This window comes from Schistocerca serialis, chromosome 10 (genome assembly GCF_023864345.2).
Source record: "Schistocerca serialis cubense isolate TAMUIC-IGC-003099 chromosome 10, iqSchSeri2.2, whole genome shotgun sequence".
NCBI classification, from domain to species: Eukaryota; Metazoa; Arthropoda; class Insecta; order Orthoptera; family Acrididae; genus Schistocerca; species Schistocerca serialis.
Genome location: NC_064647.1, coordinates 157,162,254 through 157,187,830, shown reverse-complemented (window position 1 = coordinate 157,187,830; position 25,577 = coordinate 157,162,254). Strand labels below are relative to the sequence as shown.

Sequence of the window (25,577 nt, the reverse complement as noted above, 5' to 3'; positions counted from 1 at the left end):
GAAATGATAGTACTGCGCATGCGCGAGTTCTTCAAATGTCGCTCATACATGTCGCGTATATGGCCAAAAAGCGATATACAAAATGTATACGCGACATGTATGAGCTCGAGGGTCCGCATACAAGTTCCGTGAATTTTTGTATGAGGTGATGTATCGCGACATGTCAAATTGACATGTCGCTCATACATGTCGCGATACATGTATCCCAGTGTAAACGTACCTTAATAAATACATGGGAGGGATTGATTCCTCAGATATGACGACGTGCTTTTATCTGGATGAGAGGAAGACTGAAATTATGGAAGGAAGTGGTTTCCAGCATAACTGGCTGAATGTTTCTGAATGCTTACATTCTTTACAAAGAAAATCTATCTTCGTCCGAGAAACCACTCACACATCTGAAATTCAACAGCAAAATCATCTGCACGTTGTCCCAGTAGTAGTTCAAGATACAAAACTTAGCACCCACTACATCAAGTGCAAATGCAGCCGAGCTATGCACAGGCTTGGTATCCAGAGTGGTAAGAATGTTAAACTAGCTGGTCCTAAGTGCCAATAAGGAAGTTTTTAAAAGCTGATTCTAACAAAAACGAAAGCAGTAACCAGCCACTGTTGATGATTATGGTTATTTACACAAACAGTGCCACTACCTGTTTCAAACTGACAGTTTTTGTTTCATCCTTAGACTACTGTTCACATTAATATTGGTTTCTGTTTACATTAGTTGAACACCACACACACTGTAAAATAAATGTGAACATCCCTCTGAAGATGAACTGACATTAGCAAAATAGCTAATGGCTCTATCTGTGTAAATAAATAGCTTTATTAACAGTGGCTGGTTGCTATTTTCTGCTTTGCAACAATCAACTTTCATTTTGTATACGAACACAGTCTCAAAAATGCCAGTTTTTGACAAATTAGCAGGAAGGAAAGTTTTTGTTCAAAGTGCCATAAACACTGACTATTAGAACTGTAGTCAACAAAATTCTCAAATCTTTTAAATTTTGGAACAGCAGAGGGGAAACAGCTTGGCTCAAAGACCACGAACCTCTGCCAATAAAAAGACTTTCTCCATGGTTTGACTCCTGGAGGAATCCTAGGGACATGCGACAGAGTACCAAGAACAAATGAGTACTGGAAACACATTTTGTGAAAAAAATGGCACTTACAATGTTTCCCCATTTCCACTCCTGATATGACATATCATCTTGAAAAATGGTTGACTAGGATAGATCTTCTCAAACATTTGCTCTATGTGTAACGGCAGTGTTAGAAAATTATCTTCTTTTGCATAGTTCCATTCATTGATGTTATACAGAATAGTTTATTTGGAACAATTCCATACATACACACAAAGTATTCCTTGGGCATGCAGTAAGGATAATATCTGATGTCCATCTTATATCTGTTTAATGAAAATAATAGGAGCATTCCTAAATATGCCACCAATAAGCACAACTTGGCCTTACACTAGCACAGAAAGGAGCAAAGTATTATGCAGCCAAAAAATATTTGACCACATCCCTCATTAATTAAAAGTGCTGGTTGATAATGACAGTTTAAAGAAATGAATTGAAGTACTTTCTGCTTGACAACTGTCCTACTTCACAGATGAGTTTCTGAGTACATGATACATATGTGGTTGGGTTCAACTTGTCAAATTTTGTTTTAGATTAGCATAAAAGAAATTTTATGTATATGACTAGCATGCACACACGTTTTCACAGAAAAGAACCACCATATTTGTAAACCTACTGAAATATTCAGCACCATGAGGAAATCAAACAATGGAAAATCCAGGATTGAATAATGACAATATTATGGAAACTATAAACCTGCTCACCATATTGTGGAGATGCTGAGTTGCACACACACACACACACACACACACACACAGTGGAGTTACCATGAATACAATCCACACAACGTGCACGAAAACTAGATTGTTTTACAAGATATTTTATTTTCTTCTTATTATAGTGTAAGCTGAAAAATATAAGGCATGAAAACAGTTACGACTATTATACAGCATTAATTTTTTGTCACATTATATGAAGGGTAAATATAAATTTGAGAATGGGAATCTGATAAGGGGAAACTTCAAATCATCATTGGTCTTCTTACCTGTCTTACTACAAAAGGGGCTGCCTTCGCGAAAGGTTCCTCACGGCAATTGTGGCACGACATCGACACACGAAGTACTGTTGCACCAGTTGTAAAAACCTGTGTTGAAACTTCCTAGCAGATTAAAACTGTGCACTGAACTCAAAACTCGACAGGAATAGTGTATTTTACGGAGATGGGAATACTCTCACAGTGTTAAACTGAGGCTGTAACTTTATGAGTTGGATTTCTGTGAAATTGAATCTGCACATCTACTACAATTGGAGAAGCTGAAAGCTGTGTAGTTGTCACGTCGAAGGGTAATGGAGCGCCAAATACAGAGAAATTTTGTGTCCTATACTGATTTTATCGACAGATACTTTTAATGAGAACAAAGCATATCTCCACCCATTTACTGATTTTATTTTTCACTAACATTTTACTTTTGTATAAAAACTGAAAACGTATTCTTAGTTTCACTTTGTGCTCACTCAATATTGACCGATTTTAAGGAAGTTGGTTAAAAATTGATTCTGTATTATTTTCATTTTTGTTTCTTTAGAAGACAAGACACACTTATACATGCCCGCCAATCCAGTGTGTTTGCAAATGTAAAAAGATTTACTAATGAATGTGTCTACTGTTTGAAATGAGTGATGCATATTTGTTAGTAAAGACTCTTTTCACATATGATCTAATTTCCTCATGTCAATTTTGTAAAGTTAATTCACTGCTTCACAACACACTTCAGGGTTGCTGCTGAACACTCGCCTAAGGCTGCTCTTTCACTTTCTATCTGTCATTATGAGACTGACGCAAGCATCAGTCACGGACACTGTTGCCTCTAACACACTTATCTACAGCAATCTGTAGGTAAATATTTCACATTGCGGAGAGAGTCAGCACATGGTCTGCTTTGCACAAGCCGACACCACCAACACCACCACCACCACCACCACCACCACCACCACCACCACCACCACTGCTATCCGCCAATTACAGTATCATTTTAATACAACTATGAACGAAATAGTACAACAAGATAAGTGGAATATTACCTCAACCCTTCCTCTGGAGCAAACTTAGAGTGCTTCCGGAATTTGTAGCTTCGAATGACGCGCACCGGTTTTCCCTTCTTCCAATCGTCAGCTTTAGCCCCCTTTTCATTCAACGGAGCTGCACAGTTAACGGCAAGAGCCCTGAAATATACAACAACTACCTACAGAATGACTGAGTGAATAATTCCAGCTTTAAGATATCTATAGCCAAAATATAGCTAATTTAATACAGTATGCACCATGCAATATCTGATCAATTTTTAAATAATTTAAGATGTAAGTGAAAAAGAAAGTAAGTTTGTGAGAAAGGTATTAGAAAAAAAATTGTTGAAATATTTACATTAAGAAGCAATGCATAGGTATAAAAATACACTGTCTGACAAAATAAATGAAGCACCATGAAGGCAAAGAGGAAACAAAATGAAACTAGGCCTAAATGCGCTGAGAAAGTATGCAATGTTATTTCAGTGATTACAAAATTGAGTTATATTTACAAACAACTTGGCAATATGAGTCCTCTTATTAGTACAATGTACCGCTCCCTCTGATTCATTTGTGAAAGATGTCAAAGTCACTCCAAAGAAATATTTTTAATACACAATATTTGTGTTTCAATTAATAAAATTAAACAAAGTGGACAATTTGAATTAATACTGCAACAGTCACTGAGGTCATTAGGACTTTATAGCACTTGGGTGTACTTGATTTAATAGTTTCTGTTCAAACACTCAAGTATGTTACATTATCGTTTTAACAATGTAGGAAAAGACACATTGCTACTTACCGTAAAGAAGACACATCATGGGCACCTGAATGGCACCCTAATGTGCCAACATTTTTATGGGCCATTTAGAGGAGAGGAGTTTGTATAGGGGGTCGGAGAGTGGAGTGTATAAGATTTGCAGATGTCATGATTGTGATGGCAGAGAGTGCAAGAGAGATGGAACAAATGTTAGATGATCTAAACACAAGATCACAAGAATATGGAATGAAGATTAACAAGAAGAAAATGAAAAGCATGGTAATTGGAGCAAAGGGGAGAAAATGCCGTATGAAAATAGGGGGAGAGGAAATAGAGCAAGTGAGTAACTTAAATAACTTGGGAAGTGTAATAATGGAAGATATGTATTGCTCAACAGAAATTAGGAAAAGAATTGCAATGGCAAAAGAAGGATTCAAGAGGAAACAGAAATTACTTTTTGGACCACTAAACAAAAATCGGAGAAAAGGACTTACCAAATGTTACATCTGGAGCATTGCACTGTATGGTGCAGAGACCTGGGCAGTGAGGAAGGAAGATGAAAGAAGACCAGAGGCACTAGAGATGTGGAGATGGAGAAGAATGCAAAAAGTGAAATGGCAAGACCGAGTAAGGAATGAAGAAGTATTAAGAAGAGGTGGAGAAGAAAGAAACATGCTGAAAGTTATCAGAAAGAGAAAACAGAACTGGATTGGACATTCTTTGAGGAGAGACTGTTTACTGAAGGAAGGAATAGAAGGAATGGTGGAGGGAAAAAGGGAAGAGGAAAAAGAAGATATCAAATGCTGGACAATATCAAAGGAGACAAATATTCATAAATGAAAAGACTGGCTATGAGCAGACAAAAGTGGAAGAGGCTTAACCCATGGCACAAGAACTGCCCTAAGGCAGAATACCATACTACTACTACTACTACTACTACTACTACAGAGGAGATCTTCCTAGCCTCCCATAACACCAAACCCCTAGTCTGGTTCAGGTTCATTGATCTTCATCATCCGGGCCCAGGGCCAAGACACCCTATCTTCATTCCTTCACAACCTCAACACCTTCTCTCCCATCCACTTCACGTGGTACTCCTCAAGACAATGGGCCACCTTCCTAGACACTGACTTCTCCTTTCTGATGGCTCCTTTCACACCTCTGTCCATATTAAACCTACCTACAGTACCTGCTTTTTGACAGCTGTCACCCCTATGACACTGTCACACCAAAAAATCCCTGCCATATAGCCTGACTATCCAGGACAGCATATCTGCAGAGACAAAAACTCCCTTGCTCAGTATACTGAGATCTCACCAAGGCCTTCACACTATCCCTCAGACCTAGCCTGCAAACAGATCTCTTGTGACATTTCTCCTCACAACCCCAATCCCCCCCACAACCCCCAAAAACCAGCCACAAAGGAGTGTCCCTTTCGTCACCCAGTACCATCCCAGACTGGAGCAACTGAACCACGTCCTTCGCCAGAGCTTTGATCACCTATCATCGTGCCCTGAAACGAGGGACATCCTTCCCAAGATACTTCCCACCCCTTCCTAAAGTGGTGTTCTGTCACCCAACCAACATCTTAGTCCATCCCTACACCACTCCCAATCCCAATCACTTGCCAAAAGGATTATATCCCTGAGAAACATCCAGGCGCAAACCCTGCCCAATCCATCCACCCAGCACTTCCTATTCCCATCTTGTCACAAGTTTATCCTACCCCATCAGGAGACGGGCCACAAGTGAAAACAGCTATGTCATTTACTAGCCCCGTTGCAATCACTGCACAGCTTTTTATAACCAACCAGCCGTCCACCAGGATAAACAGCCACCGCCAAACTCTGGCCAAGAGCAAAATAGACCATCCTGTGGCACAACATGCAGCTGAACATAACACATTTTATTTCAAAGGCTACTTCACTACCCGAACCATCTGGATCCTTCCCTCGCCCACCAGCTTTTCTGAACTGCTCAGATAGGAGTTATCCTTATAACACGTGCTCCACTCCCATAATTATCCCGGCCTCAACCTATGGTAACATACCGCCCCACACCCTCCACCCAACAGTTTCCACCCCCTCTGTCCTATCATCTCGCCATTCTCATCTCGCACCCTGTTATTTGCAGCCCTCTCCCCCTCTTTTTCTTGTTCCTTTTATTCTCACATCCCTGTCCCATAACTTCCTGATGCTGCACCTGTTGGCATTGTAGTGCCTGCACACTCCTCAAGACAGCGTTCATCTCTCTCCTCACCCATGCACTACTATCCCTTCCCCTTCCCCACCCCCTCCAGATCGCTGCTAGCAATCCCACACAATATTGCAGCCCGACCCGAAATGCTGGAGTTGGTGGGCATGTGTGCATGCGGTGCGCTTTCTTGCTTGCTTTTGTGTGTGTGTGTGTGTGTGTGTGTGTGTGTGTGTGTGTGTGTGTGTGTTTTTACTGACGATGGCTGTGGCTGAAAGCTATAAGTAAATGTCTTAATTATGCCTGTCACAACTTGATGTATCTTTTTTATGGCAAGTAGCAGTCTGTGTTTTCCTACATTGTTGATATTTCTACCTGGAGTTTCCACTGTTTAACACTCATCTTATTTATGAACAGGGCAGAGAGAGAGAGAGAGAGAGAGAGAGAGGAGGGGGGATGCAGCCTATAAACTACCAAAATCATGTTTATAAACTACCATAATCATGTTTAGACTGAAAAGATAAAGATGCGAATATGTAGTTAATATGGTAGATGTAACAGGTGACAGGCACTGAAAAACATGAGAAAAAAGAAGTAGTAGATAGTTACAAGCTGATACAGTAGGAATCAGACTATACTGACAGTTGTTATACCTAGGGGACTGTTTTATCTTACACCTGCTTGACTGTGTACTTGCGCTTAGATGCAAGAGATTTAATATAGCTACATAGCGAGTAAAGCTACCGAGTTTTACGTATACGCCCTGCAAGCAAAAACATTCAGTGAGGGAGCAAACTTTCTATTGTGGAAACATTATCAGATGAGTAAATGTTGGTTCACACACACACACACACACACACACACACACACACGCACAGACACAGACAGAGAGAATAATCATGGCCAAATTTGGTAGGGAGATAATTTTGTATCATTATGGCATTCTGTAAAGGTGTATAGATGATGCCTTACGCAAAGTAAGGGAAGTATTAATTGGCAAACAAAGTGAGGAGACAGTTACAATTAGATAAATGTAAGTAAGTGTGTGCAGTGATTATGGCTAAGTGGGACAGGGAGACAATTTTACAATGCCACAGTGGTCTGTGAGAGTGTATTTTTTAAGATCTTACAGCCATCTTTCAAATATTGGAAGACAAAGTTTTGTAGTGTAAAATTTGTTCATTGATGATTTTAAGAAGTGGCAGTGTAAATCTTTAACTGTTCAAAAATGTTCAATGTGTAGAATAGGGAGGTTATCACCAATAATAGGTTAAAAACAGGAGAATGTAAACAAAAAAGCTGGTCCCTTATGTAAATGGCCATAATGCAGCAAAAAATATACTGAGAAACTGCCATTACCTTTGGAAAGCACTTCTACATTTACAGTGATACTATGCAAACCACTGAAGAGCATTGTACCAATTATTAGGGCTGCTTCTCATTGCATTCAAACATATGGAGCGCAGGAAGAATGACTACTTAAATGCCTCTGTGTATGCTGTAATTTCGTCTGGTAATTTCTTTGTTATTCCTACTGGAGTGAAACGTACGGATATTCCAACATTCAACACTTACTGTCAGTCCTTGAAACTTTGTAAGCAGGTGCTCACAGTTTGAGTCTATCTTCAAGCATCTGCTCATACAGCTTCTTCATCTGTGTGACACTCCCATAGGTCACACAAACCTGCGAACATGCTGGTCTTCTTTGTATATATTCAGTGTCCTCTGTTAGTCCTGTCTGGTGAGAGTCCCACAAACTTAAGTAATATTCTAGGATGGACGGGAGAAGTGTTTTATCGCTAATGTCCTTCGTAATCTATTTCCCTAGTATTCTACCAATGAACTGATGTCTGCCACTTGATTTGATTTACCTATGTATGAGCTACGTAATCTTTCTTCTTTATATCCCACAAAAGGTTACTCACTCCCCTCCCCAGGTATTTGCAACTGTGACTCTTTTACTGTAGTCATAACTTACAATGTTTTTTGTTCTAAGAACTGCACAATTTTACTGGTCTGTGCATTTAAAACTTTGCCAATCTATGTGCCACTTTCAAATCTTATCAAGATCTGACAATGTTTGATCAGCTTTTTTCTGACAGTACAACATAACTAATTGTAAAGTCTGAGGCTGCTGCTGTTGTCCACAATGTCCTAATATGCAACATAAACAGCAAGGTCCCAACACACTTTCCTGGTACACATCCCAAGTTAATTCTACATAACAATGAGCATGTGCATCAAACTGACGATTTAAGACTTACTGCATCTACCTGACAGCTTCAACCCATGGCTTTCAGGATGTCATGTACAAAAAGTGAGAGTTGTGTTTCACATGAGCAACGTGTTCGGACACCGCGCCGGGCGCCACAGATGAGGTCTTTTGTTAGAGATACCGCAATATGTTTGGGCTTAGAATATTCTGTACTATTTGACAAATGCATGTCAATGACGATGGATGTTAGTTCTTTGAATCACTTCTGGTACAGTTCTTGTACACCTGTGCTTTCTTCCAACCACTAGGCATAGTTTTTTTGTTCGTGGGTTCTATTGTACATTATGGTTGAAAAAGGGACTAAGCTCAGCTGCGAACTCAGCATAGACAGAGAGGAGTTCCACTGGGCATTAATCACACTGTATTCCTTTTAACATGCTCTACAGAATGCCATAATAATGAACTAGCAGTAGAAATGGTGTGCAGAAAATATAAGACTAACTTGTTAGTATTTGTGAGCAGCTGGTCTGATGACTGCACAGAAGTACGTTTATTGCCGGACAAATCTCTACCGCCAGCTCCGGTGTACCAAAAGCTATCTCCAAAATCCTCATCATCTTCGTATCCTCCACTCAGTACAATGCTGAAGGCACCCACGTCCTCGCGTCCATGAATACCACTGACAGGCGGTCTGTGCACTCCAGCTTCAGACGCCTGCCGGACAGGTAGCAAAACTGTTAGTACATATGAGACAAACCCCACCTGTAAACCTACATACCAAACCAATTTATTTTATTTTTATTTATTTAATTAGCCATCTGATGTATTTAAGTTGATACATGTTGTATCATTACATATAGGCCTTGACATTTTGATTATACAATAACACTGTGTATTCAGTGATTTTTAACAGTACATGAATATTTTCCTTATATTTAAAAAAAATTGCATACATACATTTTTATTGTTTGTTGAATTGGACAATGGTCACTTATCATATTTTTGAGTATTCTTTGCAATACAAAGTAAATTCATTTACAGAATAAAATGGATTTTTCTCCAGTATTTCTGTAACTGTGTTCTTAAAGATATTAATATTATTTATTTTTTCTGATACTGTTTGGAAGGCAACTGAATTGGTACATTCCCATACATGAAATACTTCTCTAATATAACTAAACTACATACCCAACCAATTAAGTCAATAACAAACTATATACCAAACCAATGACTTCGTATAGTTTGACAAACCTGTATCCGGAACTTCCAGCATGTTCCTACTTCCACACCCGGTATGGGTCCAAAGTGGTGAGGCGGCACTATGGTACATCTTTTGGAGAGCCCAACATTTGCCATCCCCTTGCCCCATTTAGTGTAACCACTTTTCACCCAGACCGAATTTTCCTTCTTCTTGCTAGCTTTGAGCTTATGTCCAGCTCTGACAATTTCATTTTCATCATTTTTGCAATCGGGACAGAACCTAAACCAACAACAGTTTTGCGTCCAATGACATTCATAATAACCAAATACATTACAAAGTTTACACAATACGACTACAGTCAAATGTTATGCAGCCAGGTGCCAAATTCTTAATGAAGATGTGTGATGACAAATATTATATGCTTAATTATTAAGGCATTTATCTCTCTGCATGGGCAGCCTGTAGTATTATCAAGGGGATCATGCCATTTAAAACTTTTCCAACTCCATCAGGCTGGCTGGTACAGCAACCGTATGAAGATTATTTTGAAGCAAAGCAGTCTTGGTTGCTATGACTATTGTTTAATAATGTTAGGATATCAGTAGTTTTGTTTGCTGTTATGCTTATTTTACAGCATAACAGCAAACTAAATCTGATAGTTGACTAAAAGGTGAAATATTTCCTTAAGCAATAATTATTGCAATAAAGTCTGCTGTTCTTCAAAATCACCAGAAAATTAGTTTCTACTTTCAAATGATTACATAAAAACTGCGGTGCATACATAGCATCTGCACTTAAAAAATACCCCCTTCCACTTTTTCAGGAAATCTTGCAAGGCGTAACAATGCATAACCAGCAAGATCTGAGAGTACTATCAGGATGACTACATGAACAAGGAAAAATAATTCCCAGATTTTTCCCGGATTTCCCGGTTGAAAATACACTTTCTCCCGGGTGAAAATACATTTTTTCCGTGTCAAGTGACAGTATACTTTTTCTCGGCACTTATCAATCCTTTTATGGTTTATGGTTTTATACACCGGCGTAGAATTTCCCGACACTTTAGAAAATGAAACTCAGGGGAAAAAACACGTTTTGGAAAGATCTTTGATGTGCAGAAACATATACACTGGATATTTCCGTGTTAGGAAGGTAGAAATTCGAATTCCACCAAACACCGCATGTTACTTTGCGGAGCATTAAAATCGAGATTGTGACGCGCTTTTTGTAAGACAGTCACGGCTCATGTCACCTGATCTCGCCAGCTGATGACAGCATTTGACACGTGATGTAGTCAGCCAATAGCAAGATCACTCTTAAGTAGTGCGAACACACAAATAAGAAAAATTAATGGCTTAAATTAATGTACAATTGTTGCTACAAGAAAAGCAAAGTTATCACATATCATATTGGACTCTTAAGATCAATACGCTGCAAGAGAAGCTAAGCCTCCACATATATTGTTGATCTTTTTTGCGCGTCATACATAACATAAATGTGCCAGTAAAATTTTTTAATAACGACGTAAATGTCTAATCTTCTGGGCTCGAAATTCTTCATATGGTCGTCCCCCAAAGAGTTGATTTTTAAATGAGAGTCAAACACTCTGTGATTTAAGAACTTCGTCGTACACTCTCTCACATAGTTTATCTTACATAAAAGGAAATTTACTTTGAAAGTAACGCTTGTCAAAGCAATATTCGCAATATTTTTCCGTGACCTGTTAGAAAGGTACATTTCAGCAGTTGCCACAGAGCGCCAGATAACAGGCGTCACTGCACTTGCGCAGCTACGATGACGCAGGAAGCCCGCATGTTCGTACATGCGAGATCTTGCATTAAAATGAATCTAATGTAAAAAATTGTCACGTCATGCTCATTGGAGGCAATTTGTTGTTAAGAAGCACTGCACAGTCGTCCTAAAGACTTTGACACACTTTGCTGTTGGCAGACACTTGTATGAGCACTGTGTTTTGTGGTTGTATATGGCGCATTTTCTTTGCGACTTAAGTTTTATTTTCGTTTTTTTCTCTGTTTCATTATTTGTTGCTGCAGTATTATTCTGCAGAAGCGGGATACAGTAAATTTTTTTGTTGGAGTATTGGTTCTTACCAGTCAAAATCACAAAAATTTAACTGAAAACTAAAACAAATGAAAAATTCCCGGAACTCAAAAAGATTCCCGGGTTTTTCCCGGTTTTCTTCCGGATGAAAAAATTCCCGGGTTTTTCCGGATCTCCCGGGTCGTAGACACCCTGACTATGGAACAAAGTAATCAAAAATGTCTGTACGTAGATTTTGCTTCCTTGGTAATCCACAGCCTCCCAAGTCTTTTATTAAAGAATACACTGTCCATTGTAGACTGTATTGTGCTTTATTAAAATTGTGCTATTAGTTGATTTTGGCTGTGAGCCATTATCAAGCATATTTGCTATGTCATGCATTACGTACTGTGCTCATCACATTCTTTTACATCACATACATAAAATGAGAAGTCACACTACATCATAACATACTCTTAAGTGCTGCAGCCTGATTATGTGATGTCCCGTTGGGCTGTAGAAGGGAGAAACATTTATTTTGTAGGGAGCACATTGTGCTCATGTGGAAGCGATCTAGATGGTTGTAAAACAAACTGGTACTCAAGATCGCAGGAATTCTTTTTATTCCATGATTACCAGTTTTTGCAAAACTAAAGCCGCCATCATCGGATCTTAGGACACATACAGGTTACAACTTCAAGGCAGACAATGGTGATATTAATTGTTACCTATAACACGCAGGCCTTACAAAATTGTCATATGTAGCACATAGGCGTCCAAGAGAAATGACATACATTTTAAGTGTCTCCATCACACACAAGCGCAAGCTTTAGTTTCACTGAAACCGGTAATCATGGAATAAAAAGAATTCCTGCAATCTTGGCTACCAGTTTATTGTTTTACAGAGATACATTTAGCTGCAAACAATGAAAATAACAAGAACAACAACATGAAAAGGACATAGCCCAAGTAATAATAGACTGTAGCTGAGCGATCCTACACAGTTGCCGTGTGTGTGTTTGTTTTTAGTGCTTCTGAAGGACTTTCTGCCCAAAAGCTAAAAGTTTGGCAGTCATTGAGTGTGTCTGCAACTCAACGCCACATCATGTGATGAATAGCAATCTATCCTTTTCACATTGCCGTAATAACAAAAATGGCTTTATTCACCAGGGTGAGATATGCAAATGCCTGCAAATTTTGCACCCCTGTATTTCTGGGAGGAGGCGGCATAAGCTGACTGATACATAGTCAATATCTACCACTAAATGGTGGAATGATAATGAAATACTTCAAGTGGAAGATGAGAGATTGCTACAGGAGTCTAGCCTACTGTAACAGTGTGCAGTTGTAGGGGTTGAGGGACTGAACACAGAGAACATTTGTCATGAAATGTGTTTGTACATGGTGAGAACCGTATTCCACAAAAAGCCGTATTTAACTTTATGCTGGAATTCAACAAAGGATGAAGAAGGGTGAGCACGAAGTGTTGTTCACACGGATCCCCACGAAACATTATTCGTAAGAAGTCGAATTTTTGTACAGTTTGTGCACATTGTGTCTGCCCCCACCCCCACCCCCTCCCCCTCTGATTGACCCCAGAACACAAATGAAACAGAATAATATGCCTACTTATGCATTTTGTTTAACTCTTTTATCAATCAAAATATTTAAGCAAGTATGGTTTTTTCTTTAATGAAATGATGTACTTTTTAACAACATTTGAATGCCACTGAAAATTTGATTACAGTCATATAAGACTTGTTACTGTAGGCGTTGATACTTTTAGTAATAATTAGCTATTGGGGAGCAAACATGCCAAGTGGGGCACATATTCGGTCATGTCAAGCCCTTCAATTATAACCTTGTTTTCACGAAAGGTGTTGACTCAAACATGAGAAAGTATACACATTTGCAGTAATTTTCTTAATCTTCATCACACCCTATATCTACACTTCACTACATCCTATATGTATTTCGTATACAGTAGGGCCGAGAGAAAATATGTTTTACATTGTAGTCCAAATCACGAATGACTGTTCATGCGTCGAGGCACAGATGGGGATGGCATTGTTGAAGATTCCAAGCAACAGTTGCGATACGTGCATGTGCATACTTTCCACTTGAAGTAAGCGTATATCCTGCAGATTGTGTCTCTTGCTTATGCAGAATTTATCACTTATCACCACCATTATCGATAACAACTCGCAACAAATGAAATAGAAATCAACTAAACAACTCGCTACAATCACGTTTAGTGCTTGCATTAGCTACAGCATTCAGAGCACAGAGCTCACATTACCAAACGCTCATTGGTTATTGGAGTATGCATGATGTAGGTGCGCAGAACAAGCCAAAACTCTACCACCATCGTTCACAGCTCCAATTATAGCAGTGTAACGGAAAGCACTCAGCTGAGTTTACTGCAAAACAGCTAGTTCCAGCCATCTTGCCTTTCAATTTGGCCATATTTCTTGGATACTTTTCGAGAGCTTCTGAATTCAGTTTCTTTTAAAAAAAGTACATCAGGCCATTTAAAAATTGATAATTGCCTGATTGTCTCCACTGATAAAAGACAGTTGGATTAAATGTACATCAAAATTACATATCCCACCACATACTAGCATTTGCTAAAAACAAGGTTTCGGAACCTTGAGAAATTTGTGAAACATGAAGTCTTACAAGTCACCTCAGTAATGACGACTAGTTTAGTGCACAAATTGCACCCACACCGAAGTTGTGGTTCATAATTGCTTTTCCACATTGAATTATTTCATAGCCATAACTGGCACAAGCAAGTCTATCTCTGACTATACAGAAGTCTTATAAATGATGAAGTGGACTGACAAGGCAGCCAGTCCACAGTGACGGGTAGCCGATAGAAAGGCACGCGTACACACTCACGCCGACGGGCGTCAATTCTGGAACAGGATAACTATTGAATGGTAGCAAGAAAAGTACGTAGCTGCTTTATACTTAACTTTATTATTTGATGACTACAGCATTCTTCTTGAGACATTTATACTATAACTCTCAAAGTAGGTAAGGCTAATGGCGCCTTGCTAGGTCGTAGCCATGGACTTAGCAGAAGGCTATTCTAACTGGCTCTCGGCAAATGAGAGGAAGGCTTCGTCCGTATGGTCGCTAGCAATCTCCTCGTACAACTGGGGCGAGTGCTATATCGTCTCTCGAGACCTGCCTTGTGGTGGCGCTAGGTCTGCGATCACACAGTGGCGACACGCGGGTCCGACATGTACTAAATGGACCGCGGCCGATTTAAGCTACCACCTAGCAAGTGTGGTGTCTGGCGGTGACACCACAAATGAGGCTTCCAAGCAGTGGCATAACTACAGTATGGCAGCTGGTGCACTTGCCCTGGGCACCATTTACAGAGGCGGTGGGGAGGGGGGAATCAGATTATGTGAAAAACATGAGGAAGGGCAGAAGAAAAATGGAAGCAGTAGCAGGGAGAAGATGAAAGAGACAAAGGGAAAAGATTGGAGGGCACTTATAGGCAAAGGATCAGAAGTACAAAAAGAAATCGAGAAAAGATTCAGACTGGACTGTGCTGAGCAAGACCTACCTCTCACTGGTATGGAGACAGCTGTGTCTCATTTTTGAGTAACAGATGGTGTCATACCTGTTATGCCAATTGAAATGACACAGTGCAAAGGTTATATTCGCCCCCCCCCCCCCCTTCTTTCACGTCTGTCAAAGTAAAGCTGTCATCAATGTGAAGATTGTTTTGACCACCACAGTGCTTTTCAAGGCATGGTCCTGTTGGAGATTGTAGGCTGTTGCCTTCCTCCAATCTTTAAACTGACTGACAGTTGTATAATGACCTACAGTTTAATTGAATTCTGAATCACAGTGTTAGTCGTTGCTTTTTGCATCAACAAACACTGCCAGAGGTGAAAGTAGTGATAAGTGACTTTCAACTGATCACCAAAGAAACAATAAAAAAGTAAACGTTATTATTTCAAGCAATGAGACTGTCCTATTTTGAACTGTATCCCACAAAATTAATTACTGAAATGTGTACCTTTTACTTCGTTGTGAAAGTCATGTTGATCTCAATGAACAAATGAACAGGTTAAGCAGCAATGAGGATTAAAGAAAACATGGCAAAATGTTGAAAGAAGGAACAAAATTTGCCCTAGGCACTAGTTACCTTACTTGTGTCACTGTCCCTGAGGAGCACCAAAGTTATGAAGTGAATACAGGGAGCCTGGGAGATTTGCCCACCTTCATGTATATACGTTTTCCCACTTGCTGCATCAATAATCTCAAACACTGCATGATGTACTAGTGAGCCATTGCCTAGAAACTATATTTCTTCACACATGTTCAGTAAAACTTTTTCCTGGGATTCAACCAGTTAACCTTTGAGCAAGATCAAGTTTCTCAGAGTCTATAGCACAAAAGAGGAATGCACACCCCAAACAAACCACCCATCAGAGATTTATTTGTATTTATATATCTTTATTCATTTAGGATCATGTCACAATGATATAGGAATTGTCACGGTTACACAATGCAAATCAACAAAATATACAACGAACAGAATACATAATATGTTTTATGAGGACAGGACTGGTGATCTATGAGGAAAGCACTTCCAGTGGTATAGGTGATAATATCAAGTATGCAATCTATGTGGGCTGCCTACTGTTCTTAACATAAGAGTTAAACACAAGATGGATTTTCTTCCATGAAAAATGTAAGCACAACACTCCTGTTCCCACTTATATTGTGACAGGTCAGCTGATACAATCTACAGCAGAGAAGATGGAGAAAAGAATCTAGATTAGCCATGGGAACTGTCTGCCATTAGTGCTAACTGTTACACATATTGAATATCTTCACTCTTAGTGGCAAGAATGGCTCAACTTACTGGATTTTTTCCCACAGTTGGATTACCACAAAAGAAGAAAAATCTTTCTTACCATTCATCCACATCTGGGATTTCTTCCAGAGGAGGTGTAAGGCACCATATGTGATACGGTGAATCACATTCATCACACATGATTTGCTTGGACGGCTCATTTTTCTTGCCACATACTTGACAACTGCACGATTTACATCTCTTGAGAGGATTGTCATTGCACTTGTCACAGAGTGCAGGAACAGGCCCTAGAAAGAAACCGTACTATTAACACCGAGTGGATATAAATAAGAACAGCAGGCCAGAACTCCAGTCATATCTGAAAATAACTACAGCAAAATATATGAAAGTTAAGCACGTTACTGCAATCTAGTAACACAAAGCTACCACATGCAACTCATTAGTGCTGTAATGCACTAACACCATTCACATGGGGGAGAGACAAATGAACTTTTGACACTGACCAGCCAAACTGCAGGAAGGCAACTAGCTATTCACAGATAAGAGAGCACATGATTAAATGTTTCCCTCTGTTGTTCACAAGCTGTGGCAACAATTTCTAATGAAAGTTTTCACATCCAGATGATTCATCCATACACGCAAGAGTTTGAAAAGCCAATATTAAAGGTTGGATTTTCCCAATTATGCTTCATTTATTAGACTACTTCATTATACAACTAGTTTCTGTTTCTTAAGCCATTACAGAGTGTTTCACAGTATAAAAAAAGTGTATTACATTACTGCCATGAAATAGAAACAATGGTGTGAATGCACAATAACAGAAAAAGATGCCATAAGAATGAAAATGGCAGCATATTCACACATTCATTTTGCTTTACAAATTTTACTGTTCTTAAATTGAAAAGTAAAGAATGAAACTGAGAAACTAATAATTTCAGAGATCTATGAAGGTATATATGCGATTGTATACAAAGAAAAAAGCTAATAAAATTAATAAAAAATGAAATTTCCAGAAGATATGGTGTAAGAAAACAACAAAACTGAAAAAAAAATAATAATTTTCACTCACATCATACACAATATAAATAATCCTACTCATCAAAATGGAATTGCTACTTTGGTACATAGCCTCTAAAACTTTTAGTCCATCCTTAGTTTTATTCAATGGTCAGTGTTTTTCTGTTACGTCACATTCATACCACTGTGTTTGCATTTTATGGTGGTAACATCGTGTGCTTCTTTTTATACAGCTGAAAACTTAATAATGACTTAAAATGCTTTGTCTAGCTGTTGAACTACGAACATTTCTAAAGAAATACTGCCTTAGTAGAAAAATACCACATTGATTCAATACATTTAGGGCTGTAATGCCTGCTATGTAAAAGATACATGCTGCACGAAGTGTATCTCCTAAGAAGTCTGGTGCACTTTCTATTGTGTTTCAAGGAACATCAATGTAAACAAATGTTTTTGTGTGTGTCGCTGATAAAATGGTTCTAAATTATTCTTGTGTGGTATTTGGTTTAATGACATTATGTCAAGAAAGAAGGAAAAAGCACGAAAAAATGCCACCAGCAATTGCACAGCGTAGCAGGTAAGACAGCACAGCTTGGGCTGGTCCACTAGAAAGGGAAGGAAAGGCATATGGAAGCTGAAACATCAGGCTGTCCCATGAAATGATACAGAAAGTGATAGTGTACTGGGCTGTATTAGTGCTTTGAAAAACAGACAGCAAAAGATCGGTAAACATTTGTTCCTTATCTCCTTGCCCGGCTTGGCCTTCCCTGTCTTGTGTGCCAGATCGCATTGTGGTGAAGCTGAGCACCACTTGGCCGCTGCTATAGTACTGGCTAACTTTCATGTTCTGTTCTAAGGACAGTCCGTACAGAGAAAAACTCGGCGACATCAATTTGCAAGGTGTTTCGTCGTAAGTTCATTTACCGAGTGCAGGAGCATGACAGACATGCTAATCAAATGTCAGAGGCTTTGTGTATCACAGAGAGATTTACTGTATAAACTCTCAGAGAATATGTCCCATGACGTTTGGCAACACATTATTTCATCCGACACACATTTTGTTAAATGACCATAAGGTAGACTTTGCACCAGTCATCCTTCTTGTGTACAATTTGCAACAAGAAAGGTAATGGGCAGCAACTGCAGTTCACCACAGTTGCCACCGAAATGACGAGTAAAGACACGAGCCTAGGCAGATTGACTCTGTACAGTGAAGCAGGTTACTTGTGGCAATTTGGGTTCATCGCACATTGCCGCCTGCCAGTCAAGGTGATTACCTAAACCGTGAGGCATTAAGACATGTAGCATACACGACTTTCACAGCTGCATCACCGTAACAGGTGCATACGAATACTGGCTGCCTGGCTAGGCTGGAGATCGATTGCATTGGTGAGTCACCGAGTAGTCAACCGTCATCGAGTTGTCAACAGTCGTCTTGCCAGCCTCCGCCTCGAGGTCCGTGTCACTCTGCCATTAATTTGACCAAACTGCCTGCCAATGGGGTTCGGCCACTGCCCGACGGACCAGTCTATGGGCCAATGGGTGCTTGCCAGCACTACCCAGATGCACGTCCAGGTTTTGTTTCAGGTGCCTCGTGTCATCTCACAACAGGTTGACGGCCAGCAAGCACCACTTGCTGTCAAGCTTTGCTGTGCCTGTAGCCAAACCAGCATCACTGCTGCCTTGCTAGCACCGTAACACCACCAGTAGGCTGTAGAAACCCCTCGTGCAACACTCCGCCGTCAAGAATGCCTCGGGATGTGAGGTCGCTCTGCGACTGGGATGTGCTGAGCATAACAGCTACTGACAACACTCACCACCCAGGGCAGAGGGATCGACACATGACCACGCAGTACAACCCGGATGCTGTGGATCGAGACCAGGCTGAGCCCTGTGACAAGTGCACGCACCTGCAGCTCATTTGAACAGTAAGAGTTTTCACGCACATCACCCGTATTGCTGCAGTCACCTAACTTCCCCGACTGCCTCCTTTTGCCCTCGCCAATCTGTCAAACTCAAAATACCCAGATGGGCTACCCAGACACCATCATGACAACGACAAGAATGGCTCTTTCACCTATCCAGAGTGGTCACTGCAAACCATGCCATTAAAATTAATTGTACCCTAATAATGTGTATTAACATTTTATGTATGTGCAGTACTGCTTCACAGACTTATCATGCTCCAAATAAATATTATTGTGTAGCAATAAACTATTATTCTTTGTTCTAAACCTCAAATGTCATTATGTTTGGATGTTCTCTTTGTTTAGAACCGTAGTTTCGTATTTCGTTTACACCTTGTAATATATTCTACACTATTAACTTTCACTATATTTCATAACATTATAGATTTGATATTTCTGATTTTATCTTTTCCCTCCCAGATTTATGAAATATATTTTTCTCTTATCTAGTTGAAGAGTTGCTTACACTGTAAATGGCAAAGGAAACACAAAAACTAACTCAAATCAAGAACTGTAAAGACTAACACAACGAGCTGCGAAAAGCATTTACATCTGGTAATCTGTAGCAAAGCAAATAAAAAAAGATAGGAAAAACAGCATCAAAGGTGGAAATACCTCAGACACGAGGATCCAGGTAGCACATCCTGATGCAAGCGAGAAAGAAAGAAGTCCAGTATGTAAATGAACTTCACTTTAGCAGATCGATACATGGTTTGTTTTTGACTCACCAACAAAATGTAATTGTTAAGTGCATATTATTTTTATATTACATGCAATGTATTTACTAATAAAGTACACACAGTGCAAGAAAGAAGTTAGTTTTAGTTGCGCAGACAGTACAGGAATTGAAAAACTGGTCACCCAATAAGAAGGACTGCAATGGTTGTACTTATGAATAACTATGTCGTTAGATTAAAATATTATGAAAAGGACATATTACCACTCACCGTATAGCAGAGGCGCTGAGTCGCAGATAGGCAAAATCTAGTCACATCTGCTGTGCCTATGTGCAACTCAGCATCTCTGCAATATGGGGAATATTATACTGTTGTTGTTGTGGTCTTCAGTCCAGAGACTGTTTTGATGCAGCTCTCCGTGCTACTCTTTCCTGTGCAAGCTTCTTCATCTCCCAGTACCTACTGCAACCTACATCCTTCTGAATCTGCTTAGTGTATTCATATCTTGATCTCACTATACGATTTTTAGCCTCCACGCTGCCCTCCAATACTAAATTTGTGATCCCTTGATGCCTCAGAACATGTCCTACCAACCGATCCCTTCTTCTAGTCAAATTGTGCCACAAATTCCTCTTCTCCCCAATTCTATTCAATACTTCCTCATTAGTTGTGTGATCTATCCATCAAATCTTCAGCATTCCTCTGTAGAACCACATTTCGAAAGCTTCTATTCTCTTCTTGTCTAAACTAGTTATCGCCCATGTTTCACTTCCATACATGGCTACACTCCACACAAATACTTTCAGAAAAGACTTCTTGACATTTAAATCTATACTCGATGTTAACAAATTTCTCTTCTTCAGAAACGCTTTCCTCGCCATTGCCAGTCTACATTTTATATCCTCTCTACTTCGACCATCATCAGTTATTTTGCTCCCCCAAATAGCCAAACTCATTTACTACTTTAAGTGTCTCATTTCCTAATCTAATTCCCTCAGCATCACCTGATTTAATTCGACTACATTCCATTATCCTCGTTTTGCTTTTGTTGATGTTCATCTTATATCCTCTTTTCAAGACACTGTCCATTCCATTCAGCTGCTCTTTCAGGTCCTTTGCTGTCTCTGACACAATTACAATGTCATCGGTGAACCTCAAAGTTTCTATTTTTTCTCCATAGATTTTAATTCCTACTCTGAATTTTTCTTTTGTTTCCTTTACTGCTTGCTCGATATACAGATTGAATAACATCGGGGATAGGCTACAACCCTGTCTCACTCCCTTTCCAACCACTGCTTCCCTTTCATGTCCCTCGACTCTTATAACTGCCTTCTGGTTTCTGTGCAAATTGTAAATAGCCTTTCGCTCCCTGTATTTTACCCCTGCCACCTTCAGAATTTGGAAGTGAGTATTCCAGTCAACATTGTCACAAGATTTCTCTAAGTCTACAAATGCTAGAAACGTAGGTTTGCCTTTCCTTAATCCATCTTCTAAGATAAGTTGTAGGGTCAGTAATAGTAAACTACACTTTTCATAATACTGTAATTATTCCATCCTGGGTCATGGTCATTAGACTGGTGCATTAAGTATGTAGCAACTTTGTTTTGCATATTACAAACCAGCTGCTACAAGTGTATGTGCTAAATGTAATTTTTTTATTTATATTGCTATCATTCAGTTGGAACTTCTGTAATTAATTTTACATGTTTGGGAATAGGGAGTGGTGCAACAGGTGATAAAAAAATGGTGTATCAATTTGAGATGTTTATCAGTTCCAACATACGAGGACGTTACTAACAAGAGGTAGGGTGAAACAACTATGAGGGGGATAGATTTTCTACTTACTATATAGATGAGATGTTGAATCACAGATAGGAACAATGAAAAGACTGGTATACATTTAATCTTTCAGACAAAAGGCCTTCTTCTGAAGCAGAAAACACACACATGACCACTATCTCCAGCTGCTGTCACTGGACTGCAACTGCAGATGGTGGAGCAGCAACCTGGTGTGGGTTATGGGGGTAAGGAGGCAGTACGGGGTGAGGAATAGTGGGTTAGGGGTGGGGGAAGGTGACGCAATGCTTGTGGGAGTGTGTGGGGCATTGTGCACCCAGGGTAGGGTTTGGAGGGGGGGGGGGGGGGGGGGAGGAGAGAAGTAACCAAAGGGAATAAGACGAGTAGTGGGCGTACAGACTATTAAAGACTGAAGCCAGGGGCTGGTTATGAAACATGGGACACACAGCAGAAAGTTCCCATCTGCACAATTCATGGAAGCTGGTGGAGGCAAAATAGTCATTGACGTAATACACATGATGTTGGGCAGCATGTGTAATTGGTCCACCTCTCTCTTGGCCACAGTTTGCCCACTGCCATTCATGCCGACAAACCGCTTGTTAGTTGTCATGTCCATGTAGAAAGCAGCACAGTGGTTGCCGCATTGTTTGTAGATCACGAGACTGCTTTCACAGGTAGCCCTGCCTTTGATGGGATAGGAGACAATCATGAACCTTTTCTCCAAAAGCCTAAGTCTCACAGACGTTATCAATCATTTCCAAAGACCTTACATTTTGTCCCACACCCAAATTCAGTCATGCTGTACTTGTTGAAGACCTCTTCTTCCCCCAGCCCCTACCAATCAGACTCAACCAAAAGCTAATGTTGAACCCTGCCCAACTAAGCTCACTACCCATACAACTGTGATCCACCACCAATGCCCCAAGATCATCTCATTAGTATTCCAAAATTTCTTAGGCTCGAAACTTGCCTCGCCATAATTCCAAAATCCCCCAAACAATTTTACATCCGAAAAAAGAACCATAATCCATCACCCACGAGCTGATCCCAAACTTATAATCCAACCTATCAACAGAGGCTCCACCACTCTGATTTTGAACTGTTCGAGGGATTATATTGCAGAGACTCCTCCCACAGTGACTCCAACCCACATATCCAACAGTACCTCCAGTCCATCCTCAAATCCTCAGACCCATCCCAGAACCTCTCCCCTGAGTATATCTCTCTCCTCACCCCTACCATTCTCCTCCCTCCTACATGCTTCTAAAATCCCACTGTGGGCAGTTAATGTGCCTTTACTGAGAGAATCTCTGCTCTCATGGACCAATACCTTCAGCTTATTACCCATAACCTACCATTCTGTACAAACGATATCAACCATTTCCTCCTCTGACTCTCCACAGTTTCTGTTCTTCTACCACTTGGTACCCTGCTCATCACTGTTGATACCACCTCCCTCTACACTAACAACATCAATACCCATGTCCTTGCCACTAATGAACACTACCTTTACCAACAGCCAACTGACTCCAAACCTACAACCTCCTTCCTGGTCACCCTAACTACATCCTCACCCACAATCACTTCTCCTTCCAAGGCATTACCTACAAACAAATCTGCAGGACAGCAATGGGCACCAACATGGTACTATCTTATATCAACCTATTCACGAGCCACTTAGAGGAATCCTTTCTAACCACCCAGAATCACAAACCCCACATCTGATTCAGATTCACTGACGACATCTTTGTGATATGGACTGAGGGTGAGGATATCCCATCACATTCCTCCAGAACCTCAATGACAACTCCCCCATATTCACTTCATCTGGTGCTCCTCAACCCAACAAGCCACCTTCCTTCATGCTGAACTCTTCCTCAACAATGGCTACATCAGTATCTCGATTCATATCAAACCTACTAACCACCAGTAATTCCTCCACTTCAACAGCTGCCACTCACTCAATTCCAAGAAGTGTCTTCCATACAGCCTACCACCCGCGTCTGTAGTGACGAGCAGATATATGAGGGGCAGTCAAATGAAAACCAAACACCCACCACAATGAGACCATGGAATGGTTCCAATGAAAAGTAATCACCACACATGTTAAGATATTCATGTCACTGGGAGACAAGACAATCAATTCCTGTTTTGTAGGATGCGGTTGACCATTAACAGGTTTACAAGCGCAACCAATCTTGCACTTCTTTGTCCAACAAACTGGCGTCCACGTCTTCCTTCAGGTCACCAAAGATGTGAAAATCACATGGTGAAAGATCCAGGCTCTAAGAAGGATGCTGTAATATCTGCCAACCAAATTGCTGAAGCACAGCCTTTATCCAATTGGCAGTGTGGAGGCAGACTTATTGTGTAACACGATGATTCCTCAAACAGAATTATGAAAGCCCGAGGGCAAACAGCAACGCCAACAGTGAAAACACCCCACATCTCCCCCACCAAAGAAATACAAGGCTGTTCACACCAAGTTCCAGAAACGTCATTATGACGACCTTATACTGCAGGGGCTCTCTGCTTGTTGAGTCCCTCGAGCATGGAACCACAATCAACATGCTGCATTATGAAGACACTTTGCAGAAACAGCAACATGCCATAAATTCAACATCCCCAAGAATGCTGTCTGACGGAATCATTCAGTTACATGACAACACCCGCACCCACACTACCAATCAGATGAAGGCTATAAGTTCTACAATTTGGTTGGGAAACACTGCAACATCCTCCGTGCAACCCAGATCTTTCAGTGTGCGATTTTCACAACTTTGGCGACCTGAAGCAAGACTTGTGGACGTAGGTTTCAATCGGATAAGGACATGCAAGAATGGGTGCAATTGTGGATCCATCAAGAGTCCAACCATGTTCTACGAAACAGGAATTGATTGTCACATCTTCAAGTGGAAAATGTGTCTTAATGTGTGTAATGATTACTTTTTAATGGAACAATTCCCTGATCCCATTGTCGCATGTGTTTGATTTTCATTTGACAGCCCCTTATACCAAGGGTCCCACTGAGCCCTTCACAGACCAAAATTACCTTCCCAACCTTGTCCTCCACCACCTACTCCAGTTCGGTCATAGGCATCTCCTATCCCATCAGAGGCAGGGCTACCTTTGACAGCAGACATGTGACCTGAAACTAAACTGCAATCACTGTGCTGCTTTCTACATGAGCATGACAACTGAAAAGCTGTCTGCAGCATGAATGGCCACTGGCCAATAAACCGTTAGACCACCCAGATGCTGAACATGTGTTTCACTTCAATGACTGCTTCAAAGCCTGAACCATCTGGATCCTTCCTACCAACACCAGCTTTTCTGTATGTTGCAGGTGGGCACCTTCCTTGCAGAATATCCTATGTTCCCTCAGCCCCCTGGCCTCAGCCTTGGCTAATCCCTGTCCACTACCTATTATCCCCTTTCACGCTCCCACCCCATCACTACACAGACTCCTATTGGAATAGGACAGCAACACTACATGTTCCCCACCCCAACCTACTATCACTTACCCTCCCACCCTGCCTCTTTACCCCTACTGCCCATCAGGAAAAGTAGCAGTCAACAGTGGTCTCGTGTGTGTGGGTGTCTTCTACTTTTGTCTGAAAGCTTAAATGTATAGCAGTCTTTTTGTCATGCCTGTCTGGGACTCAATGTTTCCTCTGTATGGCTAGTAGTCTTATCTTTTTCATAATATGAGGCTGTAACA

At 40.5% G+C, this 25,577-nt stretch overlaps 1 protein-coding gene across 1 annotated transcript in view; it reads right to left on the bottom strand.

Moving 5' to 3' along the window:
• LOC126425001 (E3 ubiquitin-protein ligase UHRF1-like) overlaps positions 1-25,577 on the bottom strand; it is a 61,668-nt gene that overhangs the window by 16,341 nt on the left and 19,750 nt on the right. Inside the window, exons 6-9 of the mRNA XM_050087899.1 lie at positions 16,499-16,685; positions 9,566-9,794; positions 8,817-9,028; positions 3,165-3,305 (exon numbers count right to left, since the gene is read on the bottom strand). Coding sequence (XP_049943856.1) covers positions 3,165-3,305; positions 8,817-9,028; positions 9,566-9,794; positions 16,499-16,685 — 769 coding nt within the window. The remainder of the gene's footprint in view (positions 1-3,164; positions 3,306-8,816; positions 9,029-9,565; positions 9,795-16,498; positions 16,686-25,577) is intronic.